Here is a 21,167-nt window from a genome sequence, read left to right on the forward strand (position 1 = left end):
CCACAGGCTGGCACAGTGCCTGGAACAGACATCCTAAGCCTGCATTTTGCCTTCGGGAGTCCCTGGGCCAGGTCCTATGGGACCTCAGAGTCCTCATCAGTAAGAGGAGTGGCCATCACTTCCTGGGCACCTGGGCTGGTTGTGGGAGAGCCAGGTGGAGGAATGGGGACAGGTGCACAAGCCCCGCCCTCTCCGTTCTCTGTATTAGGTTTCGTAGATGAGCGGGTTGGAACATCAGGGGTCTGGATGGTCTGGGGGCCCTCCTCACAAACGCCCATTCAAAGGGACGTGGAAGCATCCACTGCTGGGGTCCCCCGTGAGGGCAGGGTGGCTGGGCCCGCAGAGCTCGGTCGTGGGCTGTGGGGTGAGGCGAGAGACACAAGGAGCGAGTGCTGGTGCGGCGGGGGTATCTGGCAGACATGGGGACACCCGCGGCCTCCTGTGAAGTGAAACCAGACCTCTCTGAGCTGCCGGACACAGGGCATCTGTGGTCCTAACCCGGGGTTGGCTCCTCCCCGTCCCACAACCCCAACCCGGCCCCTTTACATAAGGCCTGGCGTGCTGGGCCTTGGGTCAGGCCTGAGGCCATGGCCTTCACGGACCTGCTGGACATGCTGGGCGGCGTGGGCCGCTTCCAGCTCATCCACACGGCCCTGCTGCTGCTGCCCTGCAGCCTGCTGGCCTGCCACAACTTCCTGCAGAACTTCACGGCCGCCGTGCCCCCTCATCACTGCCAAGGCCCTGCCAACCACACTGCGGCCACCACCAACGACTCAGGGGCCTGGCTGAGGGCCACCATACCCCTGGACCAGTTCGGAGCCCCCGAGCCATGCCGGCGCTTTACAGAGCCTCAGTGGGCGCTCCTGAGCCCCAACACCTCCGTCCATGGGGCGGCCACAGAGGGCTGCAAAGACGGCTGGGTCTATGACCGCAGCGTTTTCCCGTCCACCATCGTGATGGAGGTCTGAGGGGGCCAGGGCAGCGTGGGGCGGCTGCTGCCTGAGGCGGCGGCTGGACCGTCCTTCTCTCCCTCACAGTGGGACCTGGTGTGTGAGGCCCGCACCTTCCGTGACCTGGCTCAGTCCATCTACATGGCCGGGGTGCTGCTAGGCGCCTTCGTATTTGGCAGCCTTGCTGACAGGTAAGCCGTTGGGGATGAGGGTCCCAGCCACCCAGCCAGCCGCCCTCTGCATCTTTATTCATTTTGCTTTGTTAATGTTTATTCATATATTTTAAAGTAGATAATACATAATACAGTCACATGGTTTAAAATTCCGGAAAGTATAAGAGAGTACACAGGGAGGCATCTCCCTCCCATTCCTCCCCCACCTGCCAGTAACTTCCAGAGGGCGGCCTGGTCTCTGTGTACCTGACCGGAGATCATTCATGATCTTACGCAACCCAAGCAAACATGATGTATGCTCCGTCCTCTTTTTCCTCACAAACACTGGCACAGCCCACGTATGGTTCTGTATTTGGCTTTTTTCTCACCTGGAGGCCTCTGCATCTTCCTTCAGAGGGTGCTTTCTCATCCTCCCTACTATCGGCGCTGTAGCCCACCGTGGGGATGAGCCAGAGCCAACCAGAGCCAACTGTAGGGCCCCTAAGGATAGACCGCAGCCCCTTCCGGGCTCCGGCGGAGTCAGCTCCTTCCCTCCTGCCTCTTCCCTCTTCCTCCCCTTCTCTCTCTCTCCCTCTCCGAGCCTACCCACTCCTCTCCCTGTTGCCAGTTCAGATTCTGGGGTGAGGGGTGGGGCATCCCAGACTCTAGACCCTACACCCTGGAGTGTGCCGCAGGCCTCAGGCCCCTAGTGGACAGCTCTGTCATAGCCCTATTGCACTGCGACAGGACATGTCTGGTCCTTCTGGGTATGAACTTGTATCTCATCCATTGCATCTTGCATGTTACCAGCCCCCAGCTCAGGCATGTCTCTTAGAGGTGATCCATGAACTTTTATGTAACTGAAATGAATGAATGAGTATATCGTGAGGTGTGCAAAGAAGAAATGATGCCCTCTCCCTGCTTGGCCTGCTGCGCTCCTGGACCCTCACTCACAAATGGGGCAATGCGAAGGCCTGCTACCCGGGCCATGGACCCCCCTGTGCTGTGACAAGCCTCCGCCCCAACCCAGCCTCCACAAAACATGACCAGTTCAAATAAAGGCTTGATCCTGGGGTCCCACTCCTTCCAGCCTAGGCCCTGCCGAGAGCTCGCAACCTGTGAGTTCTGGTTTGGGGCCTCCCACCCCGCCAGAAAGTCACTCAGGAGACCCTCTCGCCACTCACTGGACCTGCCTCTGGGTCTTTGCAGAATCCCTGCCCTTCTCTGACCCCGGAAAAACCACTGAAACGCTCCTCGAGGGAAGGACCAAAGGAGGAAATAAATACACGTCTCTATCATTAATTTTCTTCCACAACCATGCCTCTCCCCCTCCCGCCAGCCTCCGCTGCCAGGGCCTGGGTCTCAGTGGATGAGCATTTCTGTTACAGAGGGGTGGGTTTCGGGTGGCGATGGTGGGGGGAGCTTCCTCTCACCCTCCCTCAGCCATCTCCTGAAGGGGCCTCTGACCCTGTGCCCATGGCCCGGCTCAGGCTGGGCCGCAAGGCGCCCCTGGTCTGGTCATACCTGCAGCTGGCGGTGTCCGGGGTTGCTGCAGCATATTTCGGCTCCTTCGGTGCTTACTGTGCCTTGCGGTTCCTGATGGGCATGACCTTCTCCAGCATCATCCTCAACTCCCTCTCTCTGGGTGAGTCCAGCCAAGGAGGGGCCGGAGGGGAGGGGAGCGCACGGGAGGGGGCACGGCAGCCCCACTGTCAGATGGCTGTTTCATCGTGTGGCGTTCTCATCCAGTGACCTCAGCTCAGAGCCTCCCACCAGGATCCTGGGAGCCCGGGGCTCTCTGCCAGAGCCCTGCCAGCAGGGAGCTGTGGACCCTGGGTTTGAATTTGCTGTTTGTAAGCTGAGAGGGTTGGGTTTATTTCCCGTGTGAGTTAGTCAATAATAACCGCTTATTAAGCACCTACTGTGCGCCAGGCTTAGTATGGCAACACAGAGTGAAATGAGACACAGTGGTTCTTAGGGCTGCAGGTCGCGGCTCTGAGGTATGCGGCTGCAAAGAGAGCAGAATTCGCCCAAGCTACCAAGGTGGTGACTCCCTAGCATCCAGGTGGAGACCGGCCTCCTGGAGGCAAGGTGGGAAATGTGCCCACGTCCCAAAGTGGCAGGGTCAGCCCTCATTCCAGGCTAGCTCCAGACAGCTCCTGGGTGGCTCTGGGAGTCTGCCACCCACCTGCCCTGCCCTCTAATTACTTCCTTTGCTCCTGGAGACGTCACCAGACGTCAGGGGGCATCTGAGGGATTCAGAAACTGCTGCCGAAGATGGAATGGGCCTTTCATTTCGGGGGGGTAGGGGGAGAAATCCTGGGGCCAGAGAAGCAAATGCACCAGACTGGCACACCTCACAGTCCCCTCCCCCTCGTATCGGGAGATCACAGGATCTTAGCAAATCCCGGCCTCCCGCCTTATTCTTCGGGGCAGGTGCGCAGCCATAGCTCGTGGAATCTGAAGGCAGGGACAGACATCCAAGGTCCATCTCATGCTAGAATTGCCTATGCAACACACACACCGTGTATACACGCACCCCTACATACACGCACACACGCACACACACGCGCATGCACGCTGCTACGATGAACCAGGCTCAGTTCTTAGCGCTGAGCTGCAGCAGTGGACAGGGCGGGTCCTTGCTTTCCGCGGAGTCCGTGTTCTCGTGCAGAAAGGCAGATGATACACAGCATCAAAACACGAGTTACAAAGCATGTTAGCGACCAGCGCGTCGCCAAGGAACCTAAGCCCGGAAAGGGAATCAGAGTGGCCGGGGTGGAGGGGAGAGTCTGCGGTTTCGTTGAAGTGGTCAGGGACAGGCTGCGCTGAGAGGAGGTCCCTTCCAACAAAGCCTGAAGGAGGTGAGGGGGTGGGCGGCTCTGGGGAAAGAACATTCCAGGCAAAGGCCCTGAGGGCAGAGTGGGCCCAGTCAGCTCAAGAGCAAGGAGAGCCTTGTGGCCGGAGCAGAGCTGAGGGGTGGGTGACAGACGGAGCCAGGAAGGTGGGGGACGGGGGCCGATCCTCAGGCCTTGTGGCCATCTAAGGCGTTCGGTTTTGCCTCTGAGTGAGATGGGAGACTCTGGAGGGTCCTGAGCCGAGAAGAGGCCTGACCTAATCTGGTTTAGCATTTGTCGGGATTCCTCTGGCTGCCACGTGGCCAAAGGACAGAAGTAGGTCGGCCAGTTCCAAGGCTCCCGCGGTCACCTGGCCAGAGACGAGGCCTGCCTGGGCCAGGGCGAAGCAGCAGAGGAGACAGGAAGGGCTGAGGTTCTGGCTCGACGCTGCAGGTAGAGGCAACAGGATTTGCAGGTAGACTGGACACAGGAGCTGAGTGCTCATGGGAAAGCAGCATCCCCATCAGCTTATTCCGGCTGCCCAGCGAGAGTGTGCCGTGATGAGCTTACCAGTCCCCCATGGATGGACACTTAGGTTGTTTCTAAGTGTTACTATTTAGGAAGAAATCATGTAACTAAGAGGCATTAAAATCTATTATATTTTCTACCAACTGTTCATATTATTTGCACCCACTCCCTCCTTTTTTTTGGCGTGTTCGTTGTTTTTCTATTGATTTGTGAGAACTCACCCATTATTCGGAAAATTCCCCTTTATCTGTTATTTGAGTTATAATTTTTTTGTCTTTTTTTTTTTTAACTGACATTATGACTTTGCTTATGGTGGTGTTCTTTTTTTTTTTTTTTAATGCGGACATTTCTTATTTTTATGAAGTCAAGTTTATTGATCTTTCCTATTATTGCTTCTGCATTGTGTGACATTCTTAGGAAAGCCTTTCCTGACGCTGAAGATCGAAAAACTATATATACCATGATTTCTTCTAATATTCTTGTGGCTTTATTATTTACATTTGGCTCTTAGAGCCACCTGAAATTTACCCGGGTGTGAAGAGTGAGCTCAGGAAGCCTTTACCTGTGTCTCAGTGGGTCCCTGTGATCATTTCAAGTAGCCATGGTTCTTATCGAGGGAGTGGGTGAATTAACCACCTAAGTGATGAGTCCGCCGAGCCTCTTGTGGTTTCTCTACAGTTGTGGAGTGGATGCCCACCCAGGGCCGGACCGTGGCGGGGATCCTGCTGGGGTTCTCCTTCACCCTGGGTCAGCTCATCCTGGCCGGAGTGGCGTACCTGATCCGCCCCTGGCGGTGGCTGCAGTTTGCTGTCTCTGTTCCTTTCCTCATCTTTTTCCTCTGTTCTTGGTACGTCCTGAGCAGAGTGGGTGGGAGGATGCACCTGTGTGGCCGAGACCTCACCTGTCCCTCTGGGAGGCTTGGGGTGTGCAGTGATGGAGGCCTGCTGCACATAGTGGGGCCCCAGGCTCCCGAGTCCGCACGTGGCCGTGGGCGGCTCTCGAGAACCCCTTCCATTAGCGTGGGGCTCCGAACCTACGAGCGCTTTTACCTTCATCAACTCCTTTGTGCCTCGCAACAACCCCACGGCACTTTGTAGGAGGGGAACTAGGACCCAGCCCAGGGAGGGCCCATGTCTTACTCAGGGCCACAAACCAGGGTCAGAACCAGGTCCAAAACCAGACCCGTGGAAGTCCCAAGTCCCATGTGGTCTCTAAGTACCCTCAGAGAAGCCGGTGTGCCCTGCAGAGAGCAGGACGCTCATCTTTGTCAGAGTCTGGAAGAAGGTGAACGAAGGCTACTTGGGCTTGGGGAATGGAACGTTCTGCACTCGGCCCTGGTGCATTCTTCTCTTGGTCCCAGGTGGCTCCCAGAGTCATCCCGATGGCTCCTCCTCCACGGCAAGTCCCAGCTAGCTGTGCAGAACCTGCGGAAGGTGGCTGCGATGAACGGGAGAAAGGAGGAGGGGGAACGGCTGACCCAGGAGGTAGGCGGGATGCGGGGAGGGAAGGGTAGGCAGTTTTCAGTTTTGCTGGCGGCCTCAAGGTGTGCTAGGATTTAGTAGCTTCCCGGGACTCACCCACCCTCCAGGTGAAGAGGCTGAGAATAAGCAGTGGAAAGAGTTCTGGTGTGGTAAAGGTATTTAACCGTTAGATGGCTGTGTGATCTGGGATAAAAAAAAAAATTTCACTGCCTTGTTCATCAGACTTACCCATCGTGCAATGCAGAATAACCCAACTCACATTGACATCCATCTGAAATTTAAAGAAAATAATAAAATGAATGAAAATATTAAAATAGAGATTGTAAAATAGAATTAGTCAAGACTCAAAAACAAAAGTACCATTTATTATAAGTAAGTGGCGTTTATCGAGCCCCATGGTGTCACTACGCTAAGGATTTACACACACGATCTCATTTAATGTCTCGTCTTGGCCGATGAGGAAACCGAAGTTTGGACGGGTCAGGTAACCTGCCTAAGAACACACAGTGGGAAGTGGCGGGACCACTCAGGACCTTTGCTCTTAACCTTTGGCCAGGACTGTCTCAGAGGCTCTACCAGGAATGGGGCGTGAGGGTCCCGTGGGAACCACAGGTAGCTACTTCAGCCTAATCAAGAGGCAGCTCAGGGGCCTCTGCTTCATCCCAGAGCCCTGGAAACAGCCCTTGGAAGGCCATCAGTCCCAGGACAGAGAGGAGACTCGGGCCAGCCATCTTGCCAGAGACGTCGATCTTGGCCCTCCTCTCCACGGATGAAGGGATACCCGGCAGGGAGATAGGGTCCCAGATCCCTCTTTTCCCCTGATCAAGCTCTCCTCACCCAGGTGGTGAGCTCTTACATCCAGAATGAGCTCACAGGCGCCCGTGCCTCCAGCTCGGTCTTGGACCTCTTCCGAACCCCGGGCATCCGCAAGGTCACGTGCTGTCTCATGGTGATCTGGTAGGTGGTGGGCTCAGGCCCAAGTCTCTGACCTAAGGCAAGGACATACTTTTCGTCCCCTCTGCCAGGTGAGCAGGAAGGAATTCCAACAGGTACATAGATAGGTATGAAGATATGAAATGAATAAAAACGCTAAGGCAACCCCTACCATTAGCACAGACAGGAAGCAAGCAAATCTCAAGGGAAGGGGTTGATTTAAAAACAAAGAAAGCAAAAACCATTTTGTTTTGCTTGACAGGATGTCCTGGACATTTAAATAATAGAGATTGATGTTTACAAAGAAGGGATCACATGGTACAAACTATCCGTTCTCTTGAGCAGACCCAGGTACTCTCCTTAGCGGTAACCAGCTGGGCTCAGGTAGACCAGACCACCCGGGTCACTTGGAGCAAGTCAGCTGGCCTCCTGTGCCTCAGTTTCCTACTTATGCACCTGCCCCTAAGGTCCCAGTGAGGACTAAAAGTTCAGACATGTAACCCTGCATCTGGTCCCAGGAAACAGGTAAAGCTTCTGTTCTCTGGTTTGAGTCCGGGGCTGTGTCCCCTGTCGCTGGACATGTGGGATGGTCTCTCACCATTCTGCTGCCCCTCCTAGGTTCTCCAACTCCATGGCTTACTATGGCCTGTCCATGGACCTGAAGAAGTTTGGGTTCAGCATATACCTGGTGCAGGTCCTATTCGGAGTCGTGGACATCCCAGCCATGCTGGTGGCCACCGCCACCATGATTTATGTGGGCCGCCGAGCCACAGTGTCTTCCTTCCTCATCCTGGCTGGGCTCATGGTGATCGCCAACATGTTTGTGCCAGAAGGTGAGCCACCTGCTTCTGCCATTACTTCCTGGAAGCCTCTGGGGTCTGAGGTCTGGTGGGCAACAAATACAACAAGGGAATAAGGCTGAGAGGCATTCTTCCGGATCTGGAAAGAAAATGACTGTCAATTTGTAGAATTTTTATTAAGCACTCAGCGCCTAATATCAGCGTCATGATGGAGAATGTACAAAAGACATGGTCTTTGCCCTCAAAGCATTCACCATCTTGTCAGAGAGATTAGAACAATGCAGAAAAGCAGCTGGAGAGCCAAAGGAGCTGCTGGTGTCCACCTGGAGCCTGGCCAGGCAGCGTCTCAAGGACTGAGAAGTTTAAGTTCGAACCTCAGCCTTAGGCCCTGGAACAACTGTTTGCAAACCCGCCTGTAATTATCACCACCTGGACACCTTCGAAAACTGCCAGTGCCCAGGGGCTTCAGATCAATGCAGTCAGTCTCAGGTGGGGGGCCCAACTCTACATTTTAAAAACTGTCCGGTGATTCCAGCAAGAAGTCAGGGTTGAGCAGCAAAGTCCTGGAGTGTGTGCTAAGCCGAGGGACCGGCTGGGATCCCAGCTTGGCCACCATGGCCTTAGGCAGGTTGCCTGGCTTCTCTACTTTAGCTCTGCCCCATAAACTGGATAAATTATTATTACTATTGGGATTTTGACATATTTTCTTCCAATTTTTTTTCCCTTTATAGATTTTGTCTTTGGCATAATCAAGATACTATTAAATACATCTATATACAATAATATAAAAAAGGATTATATGTGTGTATATATACAAAAAGTATCATTTTTCACATTATATGTTATATGTGTTTTTTATATATATATAAACATGCTTTTCCACATTAGTACAAATGTTTCATGACCCTAATGATATATTATTGTATAATATTTTATCTAGATTGGTGTTTTTCAGTTCTGGCTGCACATTTTGTAGTTCTACTGGGGAACTACAAAAATATTACCCTAACTTGAGCCCAGCCCCAAGGGGCTTTGATATAACGCAGATGAGGGGGGCTCAGGTGTGGGTGCCTTATCAAGTCTCCCTTCCTGATTCCAGTGTCAGCCTAAGCTGCCACCCAGAGTTTTCTCGACCATTGCCTGATGTTGGACGTGACCATTGGGGTTGTGCTGTTTATAATTAACAGAATGACGCAAGTATTAATAACGGTGGTAACAGCAAACATTTAATGAGCGCTGAGCACTTTGCACTTGCGACATTGTGTCTACCTCATGACAAGCCAGTAAGGCAGGTGCTGGTATTTCCCTTATTTTACAGATGAGGATAGGGAGGCTCCAAGAGGTTAAGTAATAGTGACCGAGGTCACCCAGCGGGGTCAGAGCTGAGATTCGACGCCAAGCCTTACCCCAAAGTTTGTCCTGTCTCCCTAGCAGGACTTGGAGACAAGTGGAAATCAGGAAGGAGGCAGAGGTCAGAGAAGGGCAGTGTGGGGACTTCTGGGTCTTAGGTGGGAACGTGAGGTGGTGGAAATCCTGACTCTCCCACTCCAGGTTCTGGGATCCCGCACGGCTCTGCCCATCACGGCCCCTAAGCCTCCCCCTGCCTCCTTCCTCCGCCCACCCCCTCATGAGTCCCCCAGCCCCGCCACCACCCCCTTCTGCCTCCCTGTTCCCCTTCAGGGCTATGAGCCACCACCTCCCACAGCTCTGCCTCCCTCTCCACCAGGTATGCAGACCCTGCGCACGGCCCAGGCGGCGCTGGGCAAAGGCTGCCTGGCCAGCTCCTTCATCTGCATGTACCTGCACACGGGAGAGCTGTACCCCACGGAGATCAGGTGGGTGCGTGGGGGAGGCAGAGGCGCGCCTGCCTCAAGTTGGGAGCCCCTGGCACTTCTGGTGACACCTGCTGGCTTGCTGAAGCGGCAGGCCTCTCCTGCCCTGCCTCCCGGGCGCCCGTGGCCCTCTGGGAGTGTCCAGGCCAGGGACACTGATATGCCCACTGTCCTCTGACAGGCAGATAGGTATGGGCTTCGCCTCAGCCAATGCCCGCTTCGGGGGCCTGGTAGCACCTCTGGTCACCACAGTCAGTGAGTTCAATGCCATCCTGCCACCTGTGACCTTCGGGGCCACCTCGCTCCTGGCCGGGCTGGCCGTCTGCTTCCTGGCTGAGACCCGCGACAGACCCCTGGTGGAGACCATCGCTGCGATGGAGAGGAGGTGAGTGAGGGGCCTCTGGGCACAGCGGGAGTGGGGTGCAGTCAAACAGACCGCGGCTCCTCCGAAACAGCTGAGTGTTCTCCAGCTTCTGCGAACGCGTCAGGGGCCGGGAGCGAGAGCTGTGTGGGAAGGCCCAGCCATGCCCACCGCCTCCATGTACGGAGGCTCAGCTTTCCGCGAGAGCGGACCCAGCAACGAACGGCGCAGTAGAAATAAGAATCAGTGCAGACCAGGAGAGAGCGGAATGTGCGTTGACGTGAAGCCTGGCAGAGTCGTGGGGGGTGATGGTTTGGGGGAGGGGAAGGGCAGCGACTCTGACCAAAGGCAGGTGCGCGCAGCTGCCGGTGGCTTTGAATGTGTCTCCGAGCCTCCTGGCAGCGGAGAGGGAGACCCCGTTAATGACTTTTTTTTTTTTTTTTTAAAGTCAGAGAAAAAGAGATACTAGTTCCTTGGGGAGAGGGAAGCTTTACTTAGCAACTAGCACTAGAGGAAATTCCTCTCCTAGGTCTCCTTAGAGAGGTGATTGAGTGAGGTGGCAGCAAAGCCCTTGACGATGTTTTTAAAATAAGTGCCAGAAGGGACTTGATGTGGCTTCTTGAAGCATTTCTCAGTAACGGTGGGCTGTGAAGACGTTTGGTTTTGGGGGAGCAGGGGCGGGGAGAGTAACAGGGGTCACATCCGTAGCCCAGAGGCCCGTGTGGATGGACTATGTTTGCAACCCTTAAAAATGACCTCCTGCAAACACCCCCGTCTAACCCGAGCTGTGGACAAAGGCTGGACTCACACAGATCAAGGTTATATTCCTTGGCAAGGCCCGTCGAGTCTACTTCCAAAACACATTTTGAACTGTCCATCTCTCTCCACCCCCGTGGCCATCCCCTTCCTCCTGGCCACCATCATCTTTTGTCTGGGCAGCTACAGGAGCCCCTCTCCACTTTATTCTTCACACAGAGAGAGGTCTCTTATAGTGTGACAGTCTTACCAGGTAAAGACTCACGTCGCCCTCTCCTCAGAGCCCTTCATTGCCTCCCCTGGGCACTGAGCATAAAATCTGAAATCTTACAAGGTGCTCAGGATGTGACCCCTGCCTGCCTCCCCTCGGTCAGCCTGGTCACATCGAGGCTGTTCCCTCTGTCTGGACTGTTCCTCCCCTTGCTCTTTATCTGCTTGACTCCCACTCATCCCACAGATGTAGGTGCAGGTAGCACAGGTGCTGGGGAGATACTCGTCAATCACCCAGCCAGGGCCTGCTTGCAGGTGCTCTGAGATGTTGCCTTAGGGACTCAAGTACATGAAAAAATGATGGGAGAAGCGCCCTCCCCTAATATTACAGAGAGAACCGCTGGAAGGGTCTGGCCTGGGCATTTTTAAAATCAGATTTGCTTACCCTGGCTATAAAAACATCCCAGTAATGGGTAATGCCCAATAAGATTTCAGGTTCAGGTAACACAGCTTCCTGTGATCTTGCCAGGAACTACAGCGTGCTGTTACTGAATACGAAGCAACTAAATTTTGAGACTATTTAAAGAAAATAATTAAAACTTGTACAGTAGCCGATAACAAAGCCATCCTTTTTCATGACTGTTTGCTGATTGGGTCTGATGGGGTCGGTTCTGTTGGAAGGAAGCCTGTTCTTCCCAGCGGGTGAAGAAGCATTTGCACAAACTGAAAAACTGATATCCAGGAAGTGCAGGAAGCTCTTTTAAGCTCAGTAAAAATTGCCTAGTAGTCCCATATTTTTCATTGCTTCTATTGCTAATTTTTTTAAAATTGCATATGTGTATGTGGGTGTGATTGGGAAGAATTTCAAATGTACAGAAATGCTAGTGCCAGAAAAAAACACTTTTTATTATTACTTTTTGAAATATAATAGACAATTAGTTGCTTGTGTTTACATTGTACCATTCAAAGTTTTTTTTTCCAATTATAGTTGGCATACAATAATATACAGTTTCAGTTTGTATAGCATAGTGATCGGAGATCCACATAACTCACAAAGTGATCACCTCACAAAATCTAGTACCCCTCTTCTCCCTTATATAGTTATTATAACATTATCAACCATCTTCCCCATGCTACACCCTACATCTCCATGTCTCTTCTGCAATTATCCATTTGTACCTCTTGATCCCTTTTTTTTGTCCCCCCCAACTCCCCTCCCTTCTGGCATCCCTCTAAATATTCTCTGCATCTATGAGTTTATTTCCACTTTTGTTGTTGTTGATTTTTGTTCTTTAGATTCCACATGTACGTGAAATCATCCGATATTTGCCTTTCTCTATCTGACCCATTTCGTTCAACGCAATACTCTCTAGGGCCATCAAGGCAATATTGTCAGAAAAAGAACTTTTTTTCTGAACCGTCTGTGAGAGAGTTGTCCCTTCCAATGCTTTAATGAATTTCCTCCGACCGAGGACTTTCTCCCACTTCACCACAACATAACCACCACAGCCAGAACATTCATGTCGACAGACATGTGACTGCCATTTAATCCTTGCCAATCCCCCACCCCCCAACAACGTCCTATAAAGCGGGAGGATCCAATTCAGAATCATGCGTGGCGTCTGGTTGTCCTTCAGGCTGGACAAAGTCCTCAGATTTTCTTTGACTTTACCATTCCAACAATTACAAAGGGTTTTATAACTGGAAGGGCTGACAAGACTCCACAGAGCGCACTCATCTAAGGCTTTCCTGAAACAAAGGTCACAATATAGTAGGAGGAAAACCATACAGGCAAAGGGGAGGCTCAGGGCACCCGGTCGCATTTGCCGGGGTCCTCTCTTCATTCCCAGGGTGTGTTTTATTTCTGCATTGCAAGCTATCAAGATGAACATGAGATATCTTATCTCAGGGAAGCCAAGGGACGAGTTTGTTGAAGGGTCTTTCACATTCCGCTGGTCACAGCCCAAACCAGATATGTCACCAAGTAAACCAGATGCAGACCATGGTGCTTGTTTAGCAGGTAGAATGGGCTGTCAGCTTGGGGAAACATCCCGCTCTTGAGTGGACCCCGGCAGGAACATGTCCAGATGTGGCTGTGTCGTGAGTGGGAAGGATTGGCGAATGCTGCTCAGGAAGGTTTTGCAGAGTTGGAAACTGAGGCTTTTACCTGGTGTTTAATCTAGACTGTTTGAAATCTAATTCACGTATTCAATGATGATTCGTTGAGTTCCCACTACGTGCAGACGCGGTGCTAAGTGCAGGGTAGAGACTGAACAAAACACGTGATCTCTGCCTTCTTGCAGCTTAGGAAGCAGAGAGAGACATGTGAGCGTCTTCTGCAGCCTTTCTGGGCTTCTTCTCCACAGCGCCTGTCCAAGCAAACATGAGTCAGAAATGACCGTCCATGTTTTAGTTTGGTAGGAAATGGTGAGGCTCGGGAAGGGGAGGCAAGAGAGAGCTTCTCTCCCGGGTCCGTCAGATGGAGCTTCAGATATTCGGGCAATAAGAATTCAAGAACTCCTGAGCCCATCTCATTTTTCTCAATTTTTAATCTCATCAAATAATTATGAACGCCGGTCACAGGCCTGGGATGTCGAGGATTAAGATGAGAAAAAAAGTGAACCCTTTCTAGGGTTCAGGTTACCCATCCCAAAGACAATGGCAAGCCAAGAGGGATTAGTGCTAACGTACTTACAACACTGGTTCTGAGGTAAAGATATAGGTAGACTTCCCCCAGATTTATTTCGTAGGCTGACAAAGCTCCATTTGTAAATGATTTCTTTCTGTGTAAATGGCCAGATCCTTCATTAATTACAAGACCAGATGTTGTTTCTTCAAAACGATCTGAATGCCTGGGGTAGTACTGGAGTCAGCCAGGTCCTGGTGACCCGCTGGGCTTATGTCCCAGTTTGTTGGAGCCAAATAGCAAAGGAATAGTTGACTTACTCTGTTCAAAAAATCCTCTGTGTAAGAATGGAACACTCACAATGAGAAAAAAATCGATAGGAAGTAACAGAGGAAAAGTGTCCACCTCAGTCATAATCAAAGACATGCAAGTTAAAACAAGGAGATGCCACTTTTAAATATTCAATAAAGAAAGATTTCAAAACATAGCACTGGCCAATGCAGGAGATGTATGGGTAGGGGGAGGAAACTCCTGCACCCTTTCTGGAAGGTTCTTTGGCATTACCGATCATGAGCTATAATAATTTCCATATTCTTCTAATCAGCAACAACATTTCCTGGAATCTGCCCTAAGAAAATAAGCCGAAATGTGAACAATGTTTATTCACAAGAATATTCATCATGATGCTTAATGTATCAGGAAAAAAAATGTAAACTCTCCAAATATCCAACAGTTTATTGTGCAAGAGCTCAAAGTTCTGTTGGTTAAGAGTTTTTAATGGTGTAGGAATATTTATAATATTCTGTTAAACAGTATATTATAGTTACTTAAGATATTTTCCTATTCATGTCAAGAAATGGAGAAAGAAATATGCTAAAATGATGGCAGTGGTTACTTCAAAGTATGGGTGACTTTCTATTGTTTTCCTGGCTGGTTTACATTCATTCATTCATTCATTCACACCTATAGCACCTGGTATTCCTAGCTGGTCTCCCATACAAGTACTAACCAGGCCCGAGCCTGCTTAGCTTCTGAGATCAGATGAGATCGGGCATGTTCGGGGTGGCATGGCTATAGACTGCTTTACATTTTAAAAATTATCTCCAAATTATGTATGCTGAGCAGGTTTTAGTAATCGGGGGGAAGAGGCATATAGTACAAATATTTGTAAGATTTCAGTTAAGTCTGTCCCAGACCCAGGGCAGCCCGCCTGTGGGCCTAGAAGCTAGGGATGGGACCTGGGACCCTTGGTGCTCCATAAAGCCTGCCGAAATGGTGGGAAGACTCAGAAGAGTGGCATCCTGGCTTGGAGATATTTCCAGGGCTCCAACGGGTGACCTTCCATGGTGCTTCTCCCACTGGTGGGGGCGCTGGGGAGGTGAGGGGTAGGGGCATGAGTTTTCAGCCTTTCAAGGTCACGTCTTCACCAAGGCAGAAGCCCACGCCCTTGGCCAGCTGGGACCTCCCACCACCCTCCCATCCATGGTACGCACCAGCTGCACGGCTGACTCGAGCATATTTTTAATGCAAATTTTATTATTTTTCAGACATTCAAAAAGAAGACCGTGGATTTCAGGTCACACAACGGGCCAGCTCTCGTCATCTTTGCTCATTTGACGAGTTTTAAAACTGGTGCTGAGTGGGTGGTTCCATAGTGTAGTGGTTAGCACGTCTGCTTTACACGCAGAAAGACCTGGGTTCCCACCCCAGGTGGAGGCACAGACCAGGCCCCGGGTGCACCAGGCCCCCCGAGTGCGCCAGGCCCCCCTGAGTGTGCAGGGGGCTCCCACGAGCTCGTGGGAGGAGACACTCCGCCTTCAGAGATACAGTTAGTTCTTAAGGGAAATCAGCAACATCCTTAGGTCAGGGGTGGAAGGAGGTGGGGAATTAAAGAAGGGAGAGAAAAAAATGGTGCTGAGCAAGCCTAACCATTGCAGCTGTCGAATCTGGAGATGGTCTGCCTCTGGGTTCTTAGATCCCTTCTTTGAAAGGGATGGGGAATCTATTAAACAGAACTTGGGGAAAACAGCGCCCTGACTCTCAGCCCCCACCCACATGCACACGACAGATAAAACCAACAAGCTAATGACCCCAAGGAACAGAGTCAGGAAGACTAGAAGCTTTAAAGAGCAGAAAGGAGAGACCTGTCCCAGGAAGAAAGAACTGTTTCTTTGTAACTACGTTAAGAAATAATCACCAAAAAAAAGTGGCTTAAACCGTTGAACTTAAAGACTAGAAACAAAAAGTTCTAAAAACAGAACCAGCTAAAAATAGGCAAGATAAAGCAGCCAAGATAGGTAGATGATTAAAACGGAAAGATAACGAAAACTGACCTCTTGACAGAACAAACAGTTTCCAGTCTGTACAATACCAGGATAAAATAAATTAAAGGAAACTGGAACCAAATCATTTGAATCATTTCAAAGACTGGAGGGTTAAAAGAGGAAAAGGCCAGCTGGAGCCGGTCAAAGGGCAGAAACCCCTGTGTGGCGGGCAGCCTTTGGGCCATTTGAAAGGCTGTTCCAGGGGACCCCCCTGCCCTGCCCTGCCCCGGCTCTGGCCCTCCAGCTCTGCCCCTCGCTGCCTGCTGCACTGGCTGACTCTCTGCGTGGGGCAGGGGAAGGCAGGCACTGGAAATGCCCGGTCTCCCGTCTCTGCTGGCGCCCCTGTCCATGGCGAGTCAGGCCCGGCTGGGTGACCTGGGGTGTGTCTGGCCTTGGGTTCTCTTGGGAAAGCTCTCTGACCCTGCAGCTTTTCCCTGTCTGGCTCTAACCAGCCAGGCCAGCCGCTGCCAGCCCTCAGACCTCAGGAATGGAGCAAGGAAGGGACTTGGGACAATGGAGACACATTCTTGTGCGTGGCATAAACACACCCTTGGATGTCACGTATACACCACCTGCCCCTCGCCACCTCCCTTCTACCATCCCGTGTCACTTTTCCATCTGCTTTTTCATTTCCACAGAGTCGGAGGAGGCCTTTCCAAGAAGGATGCAGAGGGGAAGAGTGAGGAGATTTCTCTTCAGCAGCTGGGAGCGTCTGCCCTCAAGGAAACCATCTGAGCTTCCAAGAGCCTGGCACTTGCTGGCAGCATCTTAGCCAGTGTCCAGACAGCTCCCCGGGGCTTCTTCTGGAACTGACCGGGGATGAGGTCGGCCAAGGACCATGGTGGCTCTGCCAGCCCATGACAGAGTCATCCGCAAACTGGGGCTGGGCTCCTGGAAGACACCCGACAGCAGCCGCCCCAGGCATCGTGAATGTGTAGAAAGTCAGGAGAAGCCGCTTCGGGGGGACTCTCCCTTCTTCACCGCCAACTCTGCCCCTTAAACGCTCTCTGTTCATTCTCGTTCCGCCTGAAGGTACTGTGTTTCTGCGGGGTTACGGTGACATTTCTGCCTCTGGAACAGCCCCGCTTGCTTGTCCTTGAGAAACTTCCAGAACTCACTGCGCTCCACTCATTAGACATTTACTCTTTCCTGCCTTACGCAATTAAAGCTCTCCCCGCCCCCCTGTGCGTGTGACTTGCCTCCTTGAGGGCAAATGGCTCCAGGCAGAGCCTTCTTACCCCTCGCAGTGGGCCTCACAGAGGGTACGCGCTCAATAAATAGTTGAGTAAAAGATAAAGTCAGTCTCGGGCAGTGGGTGGCGACCGCCACCCACGGTTGCGTCCCTAGGAACAGCACTTTGCAGAAGTCACACAGAGGGGCGAATCCCAGTTTGGCACAGTGTCCCTCTGACCTCAGATCCATTTCTAACCCAGATGTGGGACATGTGCCTACATCCTTGACCTTGACCTTCACCAGAATTCAGATTAGATTCATGCAGAATTCAAATCCTGGCCCACTGGGTGGCCTTGGGCAAGTTTCCTTGTCTAACTCCTTCTTCCTGGAGTTGCCGGAGAATCAAACAAGATCAATGCTCAGTCCCCTACAGTCAAGGAAAAAAGACAATCTAGGAAAGAAGTTGGAATATCACAGTTTGTGCAAGAAACGCTGCCACCTACCATTTTGACAAGGTCTGTCTTTCGGCAGCTTAGCCCGTGGAACAGAGCTAGAGTGAGACTCCTCTGGAAGCCGCCCCAAGGCCTGGCCTTGGTGCGCCAAATCCTCAGTACCTCCCATAGGTGTAAGCTTTTTTCTTTAAAAAAAAAAAAAAAAAATCCGCTATGTGAACTTTCCTGTTCGAACTGTTCTCAACCCACAGCCCTCAGCAGATCAGTACATCTGAAAGGGGGCGGGCTGCTGTGCCTGGTCATACTTTAAGATTCACCTTAGGAGTCACCTCTTCCAGGCAGCACTCCCTGACCTCCTCTGCCTGCCTCTGGGCTCCCGTGATGCCCTCTACACATCCTTCCCAGGCACAGCAGTGCCCCACCTTCCTCTCCAGCTGTCTCCAAGCACACAGTCATCACTGTTGGGATGTTAGAGTCCATTGACAAAGAGGCACTGAGCATAGAGCCTCCTTCATTTGCAAGGGAACACCTCTTGTAATGAGTCCCCATTACTTTTCATGAATAAGGTAACGTATGAAGAATATTATGACTTTTCTGGGTGATTTCTTACTATTTTTAGACAGAAGTTTCTAGAGTAGTCCTGTGCAAGAAAGGACGACTATGTAAGAACACACACACACACACACACACAACACCACAGCTTAAATAATGCTACCATTGTTATCTCTTCAGGACAGACTTTCCTTGCCTGACCTCAGGGCCACTTCTCTCTTTAGCAAGCACTCACTCAACAGCAACCCTAGATCAGTTATATAATCCTAGCCCACACCCAGCCCTACCTGGAGAGAGAACCAGCCAGTTCTCCTGGGCCCCCAGGCAGGGCTCCTAGGATTCCTAGCACACCCCTTCCCTCTCCTAGAACACTTACTGAGGATTATAATACAGACCTAGCGAGCAGAAACAGAGCAGCTGAGAAGCCCAGGTTGAGAGACGGGCAGCCAACCCGCGTGGTCTTGGCCCAGTGGGGGCTTCAAGCACAGGGCCCCTCTGGCCCGCGCTGGGAATGACTGCGCACACGGCCGGCTTCCTGGGTGTGCAGCCTGTGCAGTCGCACTGGGCCCCACGCTCAGAGGGGTCCCTCATTTGGTTCAATGCCCTGGTGCTGCCATCCTGAAATTCCTAATCATTTTTGAACAAGGAGCCCTGAATTTTCATTTTGCGTTGGGCCTCTTGGATTTTGAAGTGGGCCTGTCCGCATGAAGCCAGACCTTTTGCGTGGAAAGTATTCATCTGTGAGCAAGAGGTGGAACAGGCAAGGAGAAGGGACGTAGAGAGAAACTGCGTGGGGAGAGCCGAGAGCAGGCTGCAGGGCCACCCAGAGCCCCCTGGAGTTCAGGCCTTCCAGGGGTAAATACGAGTTTGTTGCAGGCAAATCACTGTTCAGAGACACTGACAACACGTAACAAAAGTTTCTGTGTTGTCACTTTGTTTCACCATAATAGTGACAGTTTGTTTTCTTCCCAAACTTGTGCCTAACTTCACGTAAACAGGTAAAAACTAAGAACTGACAGATGCCTTTTTTTTTCAATTGTAAACCAAACATTTGGTTTTATTTTTTTTTATTTTCTGACAGATTCTTTAATGTCCATTTGAAGCAAAAATTTCAATGTTTGAAAGTAATTCAATCAGCCACTTTGTAATGATACTGTTTTTAGCAGCAAGCCAGACTGCATGTGATACATTTTTTGTTTAAAAAGCAACAGAGTGACTTTAAAACATAAGGGATACTTACGTATCATACACAGAAGTAGAAATAGCTAAATTCCTTTTTATCTGAAAAAGGCACAAAACGTTATAGATTTTTTTTTACCTGACTAGGAAAAGAGATATAACTAATAAACTTTAAAAAATTAGTCAAAAGAAAACAAGATAAAGAATCATGAAAGAATGGAATGTCAGAGTCAGCCTAATAATTATGAAAATAGCATGTTGGACTAAGCTCGGTGTAGCTACTAAGACAAATTAAATACCTGCTATTTGCTTAAAGTGGGGATGTTTAAGAACTGTAGCTTTAATTCCATATAAACAGCCGAAATTACACCATAGTTCTGTGGCCACTCGCTAGCTACCTGCATGCATTCAGGAAATTCGCTTTGTTCAGTGATAAAAACCCAGCTAATTCCAAGATAACAAAAGAAAACAAAACAAAACAGAAAAACAAAGCAGCCTCCTTGACAGCTGCATCTTCCGAGCCCACCTTACACACTGTCTCATCTTCCTGAAAGCGTATACTATACTGTTCCCAGGATCAGCCAGAGGAACCTTTGGGTTTATTAAAACTTGCCAGCCCCCCATGCGAGAAAGCTAGCATGCTTGAGGCACCAGTGCTCCTGCCAGATCTTCTGGTGAAAACGGCACCCCTACTGGGTCTCCATCCCCGCCTTGAAGGAGAGGGGTCAAGAGGCGCAGCTGTTCTTTTGCAAATGGGGCAGGGTTGTTTATTTTTTTGGGGGGTGGGGGGTGGGGGCTGGGGAACACGGTGAAAATGAGTCACCTTTGGTTACCCTTCAGTGTTTGCTAAAGGAAGAAGCAGAGTTCATCTTGCACGGTCACATGATCCATGGAGGCTCAACTCAACTCACACAATGTCACCTGTAAGGACGAGATAAACATCCAAAACTGGGGGCCCAGCTCTGTCCTACCCTGGTTCGCGTTCGAAGGAAGAATGTCGAGATGCTAGGAATCGTTCACCCGGAGAACAGGGCTGCGAAAATGAGGAGGACGATGACTGATGTCAGGTCCATCTTTTTCTTTTTTTGCACGCAGTACTCCCAAAATAAACGCGTCCCCTTCCCCCCCACCCCTAAATTCCTGCAGTGGAGAGTGCTTAATTCAATTAAAACATTCGAGTAAGCTGACCATAATCCAGGGCCACCTAACCCATACTCCACCTTGAGAGAACTTGAGAAAGGTACGCCCTCCATGCAGAAGCAGCTCCCTGGGCACCCAGCTTAGTGAGTGAATGGTGCCTTTGTACAAGTTAGAAAGACTCCCACCTCTGCCCCCCTCCCCGGTAGACATGGGTTCATAGCAGGATGCATAGCTTGGCCAGCAAACAAGGGCTTGATTTCAGCACCCCATCCCCACCCCATTTGGCCAGATACCCTTGGTCAGTGAACAGCCTGCACAAATGCCCTCAGAGGTTCTGCTCAGTCTCCAAACATCAAGCTCTTCTCCAATAGGAGGAAACCAATTTGTCTGGCCTAATTCTTACCGTGTGCAATTTACTGATAATTCTTAAAACCTCACAGCAATAACTACTTTTTTAAATTATTATTTTAAAGAAGAGGCTTGTTAACGCAAGTTATATAAAAGGAAGTTAAAAAAAATTAGACAGGACTCAGAAAGATATTTGGAAGAAGGTACAGTAGAGGGATGTGTGATGTGATCTCTAGAGTCGGGTAGAGAACAGTTCAGATTCTGGCTACGTGACCTTAGACAAGCCCCTTATTGAGATAATAATGTGTACCTCACAGGGCTATCCTGAAGATTAAAGGAGTTGACATTTACTGAGTCATACTTCCTTACTGAGCACTTCTCACATGCCAGGCACTGAAACACAACTGTGAGTATACAGTTAGGGCCCCTACCATCATCTAGTGTGGGCCAAAAATAACATCAAGCTTCCCTTAGAATAAGAGTTATGAAAGGTTATGACGGAGGATAATTGGTCAGATGGGATGGGGTTAGTT

The 21,167-nt window shown here is 50.8% G+C and overlaps 1 protein-coding gene and 1 pseudogene across 2 annotated transcripts; one reads left to right on the forward strand and one right to left on the reverse strand.

The window, feature by feature from the left end:
* The first annotated feature begins 546 nt into the window (after positions 1–546).
* LOC107497520 (solute carrier family 22 member 20) lies at positions 547–19,635 on the forward strand. 2 transcript variants are annotated; one of them, XM_016119437.2, is made up of 10 exons: positions 550–962; positions 1,038–1,141; positions 2,593–2,747; positions 5,146–5,314; positions 5,828–5,951; positions 6,790–6,905; positions 7,500–7,714; positions 9,408–9,516; positions 9,695–9,898; positions 16,429–19,635. In XM_016119437.2, exons 1-10 carry the CDS (start codon positions 588–590, stop codon positions 16,523–16,525), a joined length of 1,668 nt encoding a protein of 555 aa, XP_015974923.2. In that variant the 5' UTR covers positions 550–587; the 3' UTR covers positions 16,526–19,635. The 2 variants fall into 2 exon arrangements, with proteins under 2 accessions (XP_015974925.2, XP_015974923.2); XM_016119439.2 differs by lacking the exon at positions 16,429–19,635 and having other exon boundaries at positions 547–962; positions 9,699–9,806.
* LOC118603465 lies at positions 14,427–14,545 on the reverse strand (annotated as a pseudogene).
* Positions 19,636–21,167: the final 1,532 nt, after the last annotated feature.

This window comes from Rousettus aegyptiacus, unplaced genomic scaffold (genome assembly GCF_014176215.1).
Source record: "Rousettus aegyptiacus isolate mRouAeg1 unplaced genomic scaffold, mRouAeg1.p scaffold_m13_p_5, whole genome shotgun sequence".
Classification (NCBI taxonomy): Eukaryota; Metazoa; Chordata; class Mammalia; order Chiroptera; family Pteropodidae; genus Rousettus; species Rousettus aegyptiacus.